This window comes from Pristis pectinata, chromosome 4 (genome assembly GCF_009764475.1).
Source record: "Pristis pectinata isolate sPriPec2 chromosome 4, sPriPec2.1.pri, whole genome shotgun sequence".
Taxonomy (NCBI): Eukaryota; Metazoa; Chordata; class Chondrichthyes; order Rhinopristiformes; family Pristidae; genus Pristis; species Pristis pectinata.
The window spans coordinates 59,839,889-59,854,234 of NC_067408.1; the positions used below are offsets into that span (position 1 = coordinate 59,839,889).

At 42.1% G+C, this 14,346-nt stretch overlaps 1 protein-coding gene across 1 annotated transcript in view; it reads right to left on the reverse strand.

Moving 5' to 3' along the window:
* Positions 1 to 5,416: 5,416 nt before the first annotated feature.
* LOC127569589 (lysosome membrane protein 2-like) overlaps positions 5,417 to 14,346 on the reverse strand; it is a 61,615-nt gene continuing 52,685 nt past the window's right edge. The window contains exons 10-12 of the mRNA XM_052014363.1: positions 11,951 to 12,002; positions 6,026 to 6,187; positions 5,417 to 5,904 (exon numbers count right to left, since the gene is read on the reverse strand). Of these exons, the coding sequence (XP_051870323.1) occupies positions 5,857 to 5,904; positions 6,026 to 6,187; positions 11,951 to 12,002 (262 nt within the window). The 3' untranslated portion in view covers positions 5,417 to 5,856. The remainder of the gene's footprint in view (positions 5,905 to 6,025; positions 6,188 to 11,950; positions 12,003 to 14,346) is intronic.

Below are 14,346 nucleotides of genomic sequence, written 5' to 3' on the forward strand. Positions count from 1 at the left end.
GTGGTCTGAGCTCGACTGATGGGCAGGTGGGAGCTCGGGCAGGGGTGAATACCGTGGGCTGTGGTTAGTCCTGATCAGTACCGTGTCCTGCTGAGTCAATGGTCCTGCAAGAGTTTGAGTAGCATTCTAACACGGACAAGACGTTCAGATCAACTGTTGCAGCGGAGTCTGTGCTACACGTTACCATGTCAAACTAGCCTCTCCTCCATTGACTCTGTCTACACTTCTCACTGCCTTTGGAAAGCAGCCAACAAAATCAAGCACCCCTCTCACTCTGGTCATTCTTTCTTCTCTCCTGTGCCATCGGTGGGAAGATACAAAGGCTTGAAAACATGTAGAACCAAGCTCAGGGACAGCTGCTATCACACTGTTACCAGACTCTTGGTATGGATCTCTTGTAGGCTAAAGATAAACTCTTGATCTACCTCTTGTCCTTGCACTTTATTTGTCTACCTGCACTGGACTTTCTCTGAAACTGTAACACTATATTCTGCGTTTTGTTTTCCTTTTGATTACCTTGGTATACATGTATCGAATGATCTGTTTGGATGGCACACAAACAAAAGCTTTTCACTGTATCTCGGTACATGTGACAATAATAAACCAATACCATTACATCTGCCCCCATCCCTCCTGATTGAAGGTTCACCCATCTTAATGGCCAATTCCCCATCTCAACAGCTGCTGCCTGACTTGCTGAGCATTTTCTGTCTTTTATTCCTCCAGTTCCCCTGAATGTTTAAATTTGCCCTAAATATCCATTGTGGAAATACACAGAGGCAGGTCAGACAGCATCTGTGGAGAGAGAAACCGAAGATAGTGTTTCTGGTGGGTGGAGTCCAGTTCTATGGAGTGAAGCATATAAAACCGGGATTCTGGTGATTGGAGGATTTTGATGTTGTGCAGAGAAGAGGTGCTGATATGATACTTTATGAAATAAATAGAGGCATGGCAGGGCACCTGAGGTGGAGTGTTTTATGGATAGAATTCAGGAGGTGGACAAACTGCAGATTCAGAGCTGTATGTGGAGAATGAATGGGTGACTTAAAGGTAGACGAAAAGGAGCAAACAGGTAGTTCAGGAGAATCATGATGGCATCTTGCTCTTTAAACATTATTCGATTCAGAGAGTTCCTCCTGTGATTGCCAAGACCACTGTGGGTATTTCAGTTTTCCAAGGTGAAGAGACTATAAGTTAGAAATTATTCTATAGTTAGGCAGTTGGGTGTTTCTGTGATCGTAAGCATTATTCCAGGATGATATATTGCCTCTAGTGTCAAGGTCAAGGCTACCACAAAGTGGCTGCATAACATTCTGAAGGGGATGGGTGAACATAGGTCATAACACGGAGAACAGTACAGCACAGGACCAGACCCTTGGGCCCACCATGTCTGTACTGACTAATCCTATCTGCCTGCACATGGTCCACATCCCTCTGTTCCCTGCCTGCCCACGCGCCTGTCTAAATGTCTCTTATATGTTGCTATTATATCTATCACCTCCCCTGGCAGCGCCTTCCAGATACATTGGTACATTCCAAATGATGGTACATTTTGGTGCAGTAGTATAGGTGGAAAAATTGATGAAGTTCTGCAGGTGGATTTTTCAGTGCTGAAAGCAGAATCTCAAACGTATTTGTCTTGGGGTTACTCCGAATGCCATATGCAGTGTACCTAAATGCAAGGAGGTTACTGGGTAGGGTAATGAACTAAAGATATGTAGAATGTGACATTTTAGCTGTGACTAAATTGCAGCTTAAAGAGGTGCGGGACTGGCAGCTCAACATTCCTTGTAACTAGGTTTTCAAGTGAGAGAGATGGGATAACAAGGGAAGGATTGAATGGGAATGTTGGTTTAAAAAATACAGCTGTGAAAAGGGGCAATACATCAAATGGGGTTCTGTAGGTTAAACAAAAATGGGCAGTCAGGCTATTGGGAGTGTACTATAACCTCACATAGTACAGGGGAGATAGAAGATCAAGTATTTAAGAAAATTTCTGACAAGTTGTTTCCAAATTTCTGGATTGGAGGGCTTGAGTTATTAGGAGAAATCGGATAGGCTGGGTCTGTTCTCCCTGGAGCAAAGGAGGCTGAGAGGGGATAGAGAGGTATATAAAATTATAAGATACACAGATAAGGTAGATAGCCAGAGTCTCTTTCTCATGGTAGGGGTTCTAAAACTAAGTTTAAGGTGAGAGGGAGGAGGTTGAAAGGAGATCGAAGGAGTACATTTTTCACACAACAGGTAGTTGGTATCTGGAATGAGCCACCAGAGGAGGTGGTTGGGGCAGGAACAGCAGTAACATTTAAGAGGCATCTGGACAGGTACTTGAATGAGCAGGTCGTGGAGAAATTTGAAATTAATGCAGGCAAGTGGGAAGAATACAGATAGGCATACTAGTCAGCATAGACATGGTGGGTCAAAGGACATATTTCTAAGCTGTACAACTCTATGATTCCATAACAGGGGGCAGATGGAAGGAGTATCAGTGGGGGAGCATTCTTGTGGTAATGATCACAGTTTAATTTAGAATAGTCATAGGAAAGAATAAAACAAAGCAAAGTTTCTAAATCAGGGTCAGGTGAGTTTTGTAGGATAGAGGATGATTTAGCAAAAGTGATGAGGAAACAGATAGAAAGTAAATCAGTTTCAGAGCAATGGGGACCATTTATTTCAGAGCAATGAAAGACATTCAGGGTTTTCAGATGAACCTGTTCTTGCCAATTCTTGAACCCTTGGACGACAAGGTAGATAAAAAAAGACAAGAAAGGAACCTTATGTGAGACGTTGAGATTAGAAAATGTGGTAAAGAAAGGTGTAAAGAAAATGTATGAGTGAAATTAAAAGGGCGATGATGAAAGCAAAGAGAGAATGTTGAAAATACTGACAAGTAAAATAAAAGAAAAATCCAAAGATGTTTATACGTACCTAAAGAGCAAAAGGATAAGTAAAGAAAGATTAGAACTTGTTGGGATCAAAAAGCTAAACTATGTGTGGAAGTGGAGGATGTGTAAGGTTCTTAATGAATATTTTCTATCTGTTCTCTCAAAAGTTAAGGAGAGTAAGTGTGAAGTATTGGATGGAATGAACAAAGACAGAAATGCACTGCACATAAAGAGGTGGATGATCGTTTCATCCACACCGCTGCTGACTGTCCCAAATCACCCATGCTTTTCCAAATGTCCATAAATCCTATCCCTAAAAATCCTCTCCAACAGCTTTCCTACCATTGTGAGGCTCACCAGCCTATAATTTTCTGGGTTATCCATATTTCCCTTCTTGAACAACAGAACAACATTGGTTCAGTCCTCTGGGGCTTCTCCTGTTGCTATTGAGGATACAAAAATCTTTGTCAAGGCCCTAGCAATCTCCTCTTTTGCCTCTCTTAATAATTAAAAACAAGAGGATGAATAGGGAGAGGGTGGGATCACTCAAGGATAAAGGTGGGAATTTATGCTTGGAGTCAGAGGATGTGGATGAGGTACTAAATGAGTACTTTGCATCGGTATTCACCAAGGAGACGGACATGGAGGATAGTGAGAGCAGTAGCAGGCCTGCTAATGTGCTAGGGTATTCTGAGATCAAGAAGGAGGTGGTGCTGGGTCTTTTGAAGAGCATTAAGGAGGATAAGTTCTGATGGGATCTATCACAGGTATAAAATGCCTTGGGATTCTCATTAATCCAACTTGCCAAGGACATTTCATGGCCCCTTTTGGCCTTCCTTAATAAAAACTAAAATCAATTCAAAAGTTGCCTAAAGGCATAGTACACTACAGACCGATTGTTGGTAAATCGGATTAGTGCAGGTGGTCGGCAAGGAGGAATTAGTAAACGGCAATGAATCAATGAAGAAGATACCCTGAATATCAATATGATAACTAAAAGGCTGTAATCCACTTTGAAGTTGGAGACATCTTTTGAAGAAGTAACCACGACTGGTCAGCACCAGCAAAGAATACCTGCCCAGTAAAGTAGATCATTAAGCGTCGAAGAGACTAGAAAGCTGGTACAAATGTTGAAGGGTGTTAAGGCATTGCAAAGTGGAGTGCAGTTCTAGTGACTGCCAGCAACAGTTAGTCATTTGGGTGAGCCGACAAGATAAAGGATCCTGATTTAATTCCTCCACCATTGTCTAGCTGGATGGATCACACTTACCAAGATCCCGTCTTTATCCTGGTGTTCCCCTTAGTTACATCACCCAAGAGCACAGTGTCCTGCACTACACATACGGTATGCTCATGGCAGCCAGCTTTAACTCACTGCCATCTTAATCAGTCCCTCCACTATCTTTAATACCAACTACTAGATAAGCAGAAGTTTCTTACATCAAATTTTTGGGAGGACCAAAAGTATTGTCTTTATTCTTGTTGCGAACTCTGTTTCCTGACCACTGATTTGATAGATTAACCCTGTTCCTCTCTCTGCAGATACTGCCTGGCCTGCTGAGTATCTGCAGCATTTCTCTGTTTTTATTTCAGATTCTCAGCAGCTGCAGTTTATTGCTTTTGAACTCCATCCCTCACACTGGCAACTGTCTGAAGCTAAACCTTGGCGTCACATTTAAGTTAGAGTCAAGGCCTGGACCTCATTTCCATGCCATCTCTAATCCATCACAGTAATATTAACCATAGAAAGCATCCTATCTGGATGCACCACAGCTTGGTATGGTGGGATGCTGCTGCAAGTAAGTTTTTCATTACACCTGTACCTACATGTACTTGTGCATATGAGAATAAACTCAACTATGGGCTACTACAGTTGCTATGCCCAAGACCACAAGAAATAGCAGAGAGTTGTGAAAACAGCCCAGTCCATCATGAAAACCAGTCTCTCCCTCTCTGGACTCTGTCTACACTTCCTGCTGCCTTGGGAAAGCAGCCAACATAATCAAAGACACCTCCCATCCTGGTCATTCTCTCTTCCCCCATTAGATACAAAAACCTGAGAACACGTACCATCAGGCTTAAGGACAGCTTCTATCCCACTGTTATCACACTCTTGAATGGACCTCTCCTATGCTAAAAGATGAAATCTTGAGCTCCCAGTCTACCTCGTCATGGCCCTTGCAGTTTATTCCTCTGCCAGTACTGCACTTTCTCTGTAACTGTAACACTGTATTCTGCATTCTGTTTTCCTTTTGTACTACCATGATGTACTTATGTGTGGCATGATCTGTCTGGATGGCACACAAAACTATGGAGAGGATCCATGCAATTATAATCTTGTCTCTCCAAAGATAAAGTGAAAAGGATAACAATTTCTGGATTGATTTTAAATTTTAGAAAGTGAATGTGATTTTAAAAAGGAGACTCCAGGTACTCCTGACACTGGTTCAAGAGCAGCATCTTTAGGCCTGTGTCCCCTTCTTGGTGAGCAGTTTGGGTCTCGGGAGAGATGAATACAAAAGCAATTTTTAAATGTCAGAGCATTTACTAACATGCTGAAACCCTGGCAGAATCTATTGCTTCCATTGGATTGATGCTTTAGTGTAAAACATAATACACTTGACACTACAGACAATACTGTGTAAGCTATAGAAAACGTATAAGGAAAACAATTAAAAATGAAAAAATTGAAGTGTTTGTACCAAGCATTCAATCATTAGCAATCATATTTCATTTTGGAAACATGATTGGTTAATTTTAAACTGATATTATTTTAAACTGATACCATTCGTAACTGTACTTGCACTATCTGGAAAACAATACACATAAATATTACTGGTAACTGATTCTATTAATTCACAGTCAGTCTGTTGAATGCTCTGTGTTTGTCCGTTCCAATATAAAGTTACTGCAGCTCCGTAATCAGACTGGACTTCTAGTCATCACGTCTGTGTAATTGCAGCAATACAAGTCAGCGTGTTTCGATATTCGGCAGTTTTAAAGTTACAGGTGTATATTCCTAAAGGGACAAAAGGAAAGGTTATATGTACAGTACCTTTAAGAGCTGAGAGGTACAGTGCAAGGAATAAATTGCCAGTGAGCAAAGTAGTAAATAATTCTGGTAATAGTTATAAAAGTACCTTATTCTCTTTGCACCTGCACATGACAAAGGCAAGTGTAAGAAAGATCAAGAAAAGCAGGATTCCAACCCATAGGATAATGTAAGGAATGTAGACCAGGACCTTTATAATATGAAGCACCCATTTCAATTTAACTGCTGATTTGTCATCGATCACAGCATTCTAAAAAAACAAAGAGGTAAGGTACAACCAGTATCACTAAGACTTTCCGTGCAAAAGGGCAAACGTACATGGTTCCTTTTATCAAATGCTGCCAACTTTATCATCCTTTGATCCCACATGCACAGTTATACTTCTTCATCTGTGCTTGCCATGCCATCTTCTCGCAGCTACCATCGGGCAGGAGGTACAGAAACCTGAAGTCCCACACCACCAGGTTCAAGAATAGTTAGTTCCCTTCAACCATTAAGTTCTTGAACCAACCGGCAAAATTCTAATCACTACAGTTTAGCAACACTATACCCACTTTCATCACTTTGCACTAAAATGGATTTATATTTTTCTGTTTTAATTGTGCTCTTTCTTGTAAAAATTGTGTTTAATTTATGCTTAATTTATGTTTTTCTTGTGAATGCTGCTTATCTGATGCTATGTGCCTGTGATGCCGCTGCAATTAAGTTTTTCATTGCACCTGTGCACACATGTGCTTGTGCATGTGACAATAAACTCAACTTTGACTTTGACAAAGGTCACAGTGATGGTGTCACAGGGAGGGAAGGAGAAAGAAAACAGGGATCTATATTATTGTGTGCAGTTCTGGTCAGCACATGACAGGCAAGATGTGGAGGCTTTGGAGAGGGTGCAGAAGAGCTTTACATGATGGTGCCTCAATTAGAGTGTATTAACTATAAGGAGAGGTTGGACACCTGATAGAAGTATATAAAGTAATATGAGGTACACATAGTGTGGATAGTCAGACTCTTTTCCCAGGGTGGAAATGTCAAATACTAGAAGGGATAGTTTTAAGGTGTGGGGGGTAAGTTTGAAGGAGATTTACGAGACTTTTTTTATACAGAGAGTGGTAGGTGCCCAGAATGCACTGCGAGGGGTAGTGGTGGAAGCAGATATGGTAGCAATGTTTAAGAGGCATTTAGACAGACACATGAACAGGCTGGGAATGGAGAGATATGGACCATGTGCAGGCAGATGGGATTAGTTTAGATTGGCATCATGGTCGGCACAGATGTCATGGGCCAAAAGGCCTGTTGCTGTGCTGTTCTATGTTCATAAACCAGCTGGCCTGATATCAGTAGTTGGCGAAATTCTCAACTTTATTATTAAGGAGGAGATAACAAGCATAATAAGATTAGGCAGAGCCATAATGAATTTATGAAAGGAAGGTCATATTTGACAGTGTTTTGATGGATTATTAAACGAATTTAGGATAAATGAGGTCTGATTAACAGACAGGAGGACAGTAGAAATAAATGGATCATTTTTGGGTTGCAAGGCTGTGGCACCTGGGGTACCATGGGGAATGGTGCTAAGGCACCAGCTGTTCATAATCTGTGTTATTGGTTGGATTGGGGATCATGTGTAAACCATCCAGGTTTTCTGATGATACAGAGCTGACTGGTAGTATGGACAATATGAGGAGCATGCGGAGATCCTTCAGGGGATATAGAAAGGCTAAGTGAATGGGCAAAGACATGGCAAATGGAAAGTAATGTGGAAAAACGTGAGGCCATCCACTTTAGTAGAAAGTACAGAAATGTAGTGTATTTTATAAAGAGTGAGAGATTGAAAAGTGTTGGTGTTCAGAGGGACCTGGGTATCCTTGTAAACAAATAAATGAAAGTTAACGGCAGGTATATCAAGCAATTAAGAAGACAGATAGAAACACAAGAGACTGCAGATGCTGGAATCTGGAGAAAACAAAAACTGCTGGAGGAACCCAATGGGTCAGGCAGCATCTGTGGAGGGAAATGGACAAAGTTTCAGGTTGAGACCCTTCGTCAGGACTGAAAGATCAGAAAAATGGGAGATAGGCAGTATAAAGAGGTGAGGGGAAGGGGTGGGGAAAGAGCTGGCAGGTGATGGTTGGATCCAGGAGAGGAGGGGTAATGGGAAGATGGAGGAGAGAAGGGTGGAAATAGCGACATGGGGTGGGAGGTGATAGGTGGAGGCAACAAAGGGATATAGATGATGGAATCCAATGGGAAAGGAAGGTAGAGCATGGAATCTAATAAGGAAGGTAGGGAGGGTAGGTCAGAACAATGGGGAAGCAGAACCAGTAGGAGGAGTGTGTGGGTGATGGGCAAATGGAGTGGGTGACGGAATGGGAAAGAAACAGGGTGGTCAGGAGGGGTGTGTTGGTAATCGTTAAGATGGCAGAGAGCATGGGAAGGGACTGGACAAGGGGGAACAGAATAGAGTTGAGGTATGAGGAGATAAGTTCAGTGAGGCAAGAGCAGGCTAGATGTTAAAATGGTGGTGGTTGGTGGCATTTACTACCACAGGATTTGAGTATAAGTGTAGAGATGCCTTGCTCCAATTCTATAAAGCTCCAGTGAGATAACTTCTGGAATATTGCATACAATTCTGGTCTTCATCCTAAGGAAGGATACACTTGCAATAGAGGAAGTGCAGTAAAGGATCATCAGATTAAATCCTGGGACTTTGGGTTTGTTATATGACAAGAGGTTAAGTGGACTGGGTCTATAGTCTTGAAAGAAGACCCAGGCCCAGGAAGAAAGAGAGGTAATCTGGTTAGACCACACTGAGAGTACTGTGTCCAGTTCTGGTTGCCTCATTATAGGAAGGATGTGGAGGCGTTGGAAAGGGTGCAGAGGAGATTTACCAGGATGCTGCCTGGATTAGAGAATATGGATTATGAGGAGAGACTAAAGGAGCTAGGGCTTTACTCATTGGAGAGAAGGAGGATGAGGGGAGACATGATAGAGGGATACAAAATATTAAGAGGAATAGATAGAGTGGACAGCCAGTGCCTCTTTCCCAGGGCACCAATGCTTAATACAAGAGGGCATGGCTTTAAGGTAATGGGTGGGAAGTTTAAGGGAGATATCAGAGGGAAGCTTTTCAACTAGAAAGTGGTTGGTGCATGGAATGCGCTGCCTGGGGTGGTGGTGGAGGCTGATACGTTGGTCAAGTTCAAGAGATTGTTAGATAAGCATATGGAGGAATTTAAGATAGAGGGATATGTGGGAGGAAGGAGTTAGATAGTCTTAGGTGTGGTTTGAAGGTCGGCACAGCATTGTGGGCCAAAGGGCCTGTATTGTGCTGTATTGTTCTATGGTTCTATGGTAATCTCATTGAAATGTACAAAGTATAGGGAGAGGCCTTTGACTATTGAACCTACCTTGCCAATCAATATGAACATGGCTGGGCTTCCACATCAAATCCATCTCCCCGCTCAGTCCTACATCCTCCAATCCCCATTATGCCCAAGGTGGCTTAAAGGGTTGTTGCAGGAGTGATGTTTCCCTGACATGTCTAGAGCAATGGTCTCAAAATAAGAGGTCGGCGATTTGGACTGAGATACAAAGAATCTTTGGAATTCTGTATCCAAGAGTACTGTGAAGGCCTGGTCACTGATTATATTCAAGATAGAGAGTTGGTTATACTTGTGAATATTAATGGATTCAAAGAATATGAGGTTATAGTTGGAAAGCGATGCTGAGGTAAAACATGAGCCAATGATCTCAATGAATGGAGGAGCAGATGCAAGGGAATGGACTACTATTCGTTATGATTAAGAGAAAATTGCATTGTTTGAGAGAGACGATGACCTGGGATAATTAAGGGCAGAATCTGTTTATAATTAAGAAAGATGTGGAGATGTGATTACACTACTGGGGCTATTCCGTAGTGGGAAGGATATTGAGGAACAAATGTAGAGGAAAATTGCAGAAACATACAAACCTCATAGTGTAGGTGACTTCAATTATCCAGATACAGACTGGGGTATTAATAACATATGCATAAAGAATTTCAGAAGTTTGTGCAGGGGAACTTTCTTGAACAGTATGCTTCTGCCTTGGAGGGAAGGTGGCAATGCTAGACTTGGTCTGGGAAATGAGCCAGGCTAAGTGCAGTAGGTATCAGTGGGGGAACATCTAGCAAACAGCAATCATTATATCATAAGATTTAGAATGGCTATGGAAATGCAAGTTGACTATGCCATGGTAGCAATAGTCGATAGGAGAAGGAATGGTTTCAGTCAAATTAAAACAGATCTGTCCCCATCAAATTGGAATCAAGCAAATCAATAATTGAACAATGGGCAAGAAGCAGGCACACTCTACAGAGATGGAGACACAGTAAGGTTGAAGCCCAAATCAGACTGATACCAGACATGGCAGAAGAGAACAATGACTCAACACACACCACACCCCAGACCATACAACAGAGGAGGATGGCCCATATTACAGATGGAGATGCACCATCCCAGGAAGACCAGGGCAGAGACTAGCTTGACTGGAGCAGACATACAGATAGGATTGCTAATGCTGTAGAGTGACAACACCACAGCTTGGAAAGAGACCCCAGGAGAACTGCAGCTAGTTAGGGTTCAATCAGGTGGGACAGGTGTTGACCCAAGTATCTCACCGATTTTGTGCTGAAGTAAAGCACACAGTGATTGGGTAGATATTTAAGATGTTTGATACTTTTTTATTTTCATTACTAAAGAAGGGATGTAATGTATGTGGCTCATGTAATGTCAGGTGCATGCTCCTTTAAGCATTGTACCCTGTGACCACCTGCCCTATATACTGCCCTATATCAGAGTCCTGAATCAATGTTTCGACCTGAAACATTGACAATTCCTTTTCTCCCACAGATGCTGCTTGAACCGCTGAGTTCCTCCAGCAGATTCTTTGTTGCTTTATATTGTTAGGTTGTGAGTATTGAAGTGTTGGAACTGGTTGCCTGCCTAGGAATGGATGTGCAGAAATTAAATGCTTCTCCAACTCTGTAGGTTCTTTGATTAGCAAAGCACTCTGCTAGTTTTAACCTCATTTTTCCTAACATCATCTTAGCTTCCTACAAAGGATAATTCCTTTCGTCTTTCTACCTCTGTCCAGTTTTATTCATAGTCCATGGTTTTTCCATCTCGAGTGCTGACTGCTTGAATGCTTTCCCAATACCACATTTCAACTCACCTCCATTCCTCTTGCTGGCTGATGTCCAATGGTTGAATAATTCCCATCGAATTAACTTCAAATCCCTCCGCCACTATTCTACTTGCATAAACTCCTTCCTCCCCTACTGTCCTTATTTTCCACATCCCATTCCTGCCTCCTAAACTATATAACAAAAAACAAACTGCTGGAGGAACTCAGTGGGTCAGGCTGCACCTGTGGAGAGAAATGGACAGTCGATGTTTCCGTTGAGACCCTATATATTGGCTGTCCATTTCCTTCCACAGATTCTGACTGACTGCTAACTTCCTCCAACAGTTTGTTTTTTGCTCCAAATTCCAGATTCCAGCATCTTCAGTCTCTTGTGTCTCCTGGACTATATATCCAGTTGCCTCTGTTTCACCATCATTTTCCCTGTGTTTGAAATCTCTTTCACAGCGATAACTTGAGCTGCCTGATTAAACATATGTGTTTATGTTTTTCTTGTGAATGCTGGTTATCTGATGCTACATGCCTGTGATGCTGTTGCAAGTAAGTTTTTCATTGCACCTGTGCATACATGTACTCCTGCATTTGACAATAAACTTGACTTTTTTCTGCCTTCAACAGCTCTTCCTGATCAGGATTGCTAAATAGCTGCCAAACTCTTAAAGTTGTCCTTCTAACACAAGGAAGAGTTCTGGAACAGTAAACTGTTATAACCTACTTAACACAACTACTCAAATATTGCCATTCTTTCTCAGAAAGAACACTGGATGGCTGGAAATAGTTAATGACATATTAGGGCAATAATAGCAATAATTGTAACAATCATGTAACTCACCTCATTTAAAAAGGTAACTGGTAAGATCATTGTCCTTATTCGACCAGTTTGTCTGTAAACAAATATATTGAAAAGGACTATTAATATAGCTACAGTGAAATATTAATGACAATCTACTGCACATACAGTTTCCTCAACTGAAATTTTCACTCATTACAACAATCTCCAGCTTTGATAATCAAGACGTGTGAATTGATCTCTGATACTGGGTACTGGCGTGGTTGAGAGTAATGTTGAAAGTGGGGTCAGTGTTAATCATTTTTCATTGCTGTTATTTTTTAGCTATAGAAGTCAACTAACAGCTGAAGGGAAGAAGTTTTTACAAGTGGGGCAAGGTTACAATAATCATAAGTGAAAAAGATGGTAACACAGTTCCAACACCCATGAGATATCTGGAATCAAGTGGAGGAATCCCAACAAGCCATCTGTTAAAGTACCTCAATTCTATAGTGGATGACACAAAAATTGGTGGTACAGTGGACAGTGAAGAAGGTTATCTAAGATTACAACAGGATTTAGATCAACTGGGAAAGTGGGCCAAGGAATGGCAGATGGAATTTAACTTGGACAAGTGCAGAGTGCTGCACTTTGGGAAGTTAAACTAGGGCAGGAATTGCACAGTAAATGGCAGAGCCCTAGAGAGTGTTGTAGAACAGAGACACCTAGGGGTACAAGTACATAGTTCACTGAAGGGGTGACACAGGTACAGGTAGACAGGTGAAGAAGGCATTTGGCACACTTGCCTTCATCGGTCAATGCACTGAGTGCAAGAGTTGGGTTGTTATGTTACTGCTGTACAAGTCATTGGTGAGACTGCACCTGGAGTATTGTATGCAGTTCTGGTTGCCAAGCTATAGAAAGGATGTGATTAAGTAGGAAATGGTGCAAAAAAGATTCACAATGATGTTGCCGGGACTGGAGGTCTAAGGAGAGAGGGGATAGGGTGGGGTTGTTTTCCTAGGTGCGAAGGAGGCTGAGTGGTGACCTTATAGAGGTTTATAAAATCATGAGGGGCATAGATAAAGTGGATGGTCATGGTCTTTATCCTAGAGTAGGAGAGTCTAAAACCGGAAGGCATAGTTATAAGGTGAGAAGGGGAAAGAGTTAAAGGGGACCTGAGGTGCAAGTTTTTCATGCAGAGGGTGGTAGGTAGATAGAACAATCTGCCAGAGGAAGTGGTAGAAATGGGTACGATAATAATGTTTAAAAGTCATTTAGACAGGTTAAGAGGGATATGGGCCAAATGCAGGAAAATGGGATTAGCTCATGGAGGCACCATGGTCGGCATGGACAAGTTGGGCTGAAGGGCCTGTTTCCATGCTGTATAACTTTATGACTCAATGACTCTAATGTTATATGGATAAAATGGGTGAGGTTAAGAGAGGACATGATTGAGGTACGTAAAATTATGAGGGGTATGGAAGGTTAGACTTCAGGAAACTTTTCCCCATATCAGAGGTGTGGTCACACAACTCAGGCAGAAGAATCAAAGAGTGGATTATTATCTAAATAGAGAGTGACTGCAACTGAGTGACGTTCAGAGAGATGTAGGTGTTTCTAGTGTATGAATCACAAGATGTTAGCAGGCAAGCCCAACAAGCATGCTTGCGTTTATTGTAGAAGGGTTGGAGTTTAGAAATAGGGAAGTTTTGTTACAGTTGTACAGGGTGCTGATGAAGCCACACCTGGAAAGCTGTACACAGTTTTGGTCCCCTTCCTTAGAAAAAGGATATAGTAGCATTGGCAGCAGTCCAAAGGAGATTCACATGGCTAATTCTAGGGATGAGAGTGTTGTCTTATCATGCGGGGCTAAACAGGTTGGGTCTGTGTTCTTTGGAGTTAAAAAGAATGAGGGGTGATCTTATTGAATCATGTAAGATCCTAAGTGAATTTGACAGGGTAGATCTTGGGATGTTTCCATTAGAGAATTCTTCTCATAAGAGTCAGACAGAATAGAAACAGGCCATTCAGCCCACCACTAGGTGATACGAGTGCTCGTCTTGACACTCCTTAAGTGTTGCCAACTTGTCCCATGGGCCTAAGAACAGGTAAGGTTTTATTTTGCTGTTGATCCTTAGTACTAGATTCAATGTAGGCAGAATGATAATCAGGGCAGTGGAATGCTCCTCCTGCAAGATGTGGGAAGTCAGAGAACCTCACAGTCTCCTTGATGACTACATTGGTGGGAAGTGCACCCAGCTGCAGCTCCTGACTGACTGGGTCAAGGAGCTGGATGTACTTGGGATTATCTGGGAAGTTCAGGGCTTCATAGATAAGACACTTACTGAGATGGTCACACCAAAGATACAGGCTTCAGATAGATGGGTGACCACTGGGAAAAATGAGGGCAGTAGGCAGACAGTGCAGGGTTCCCCTGTGGCCATTCCCCTCACTAA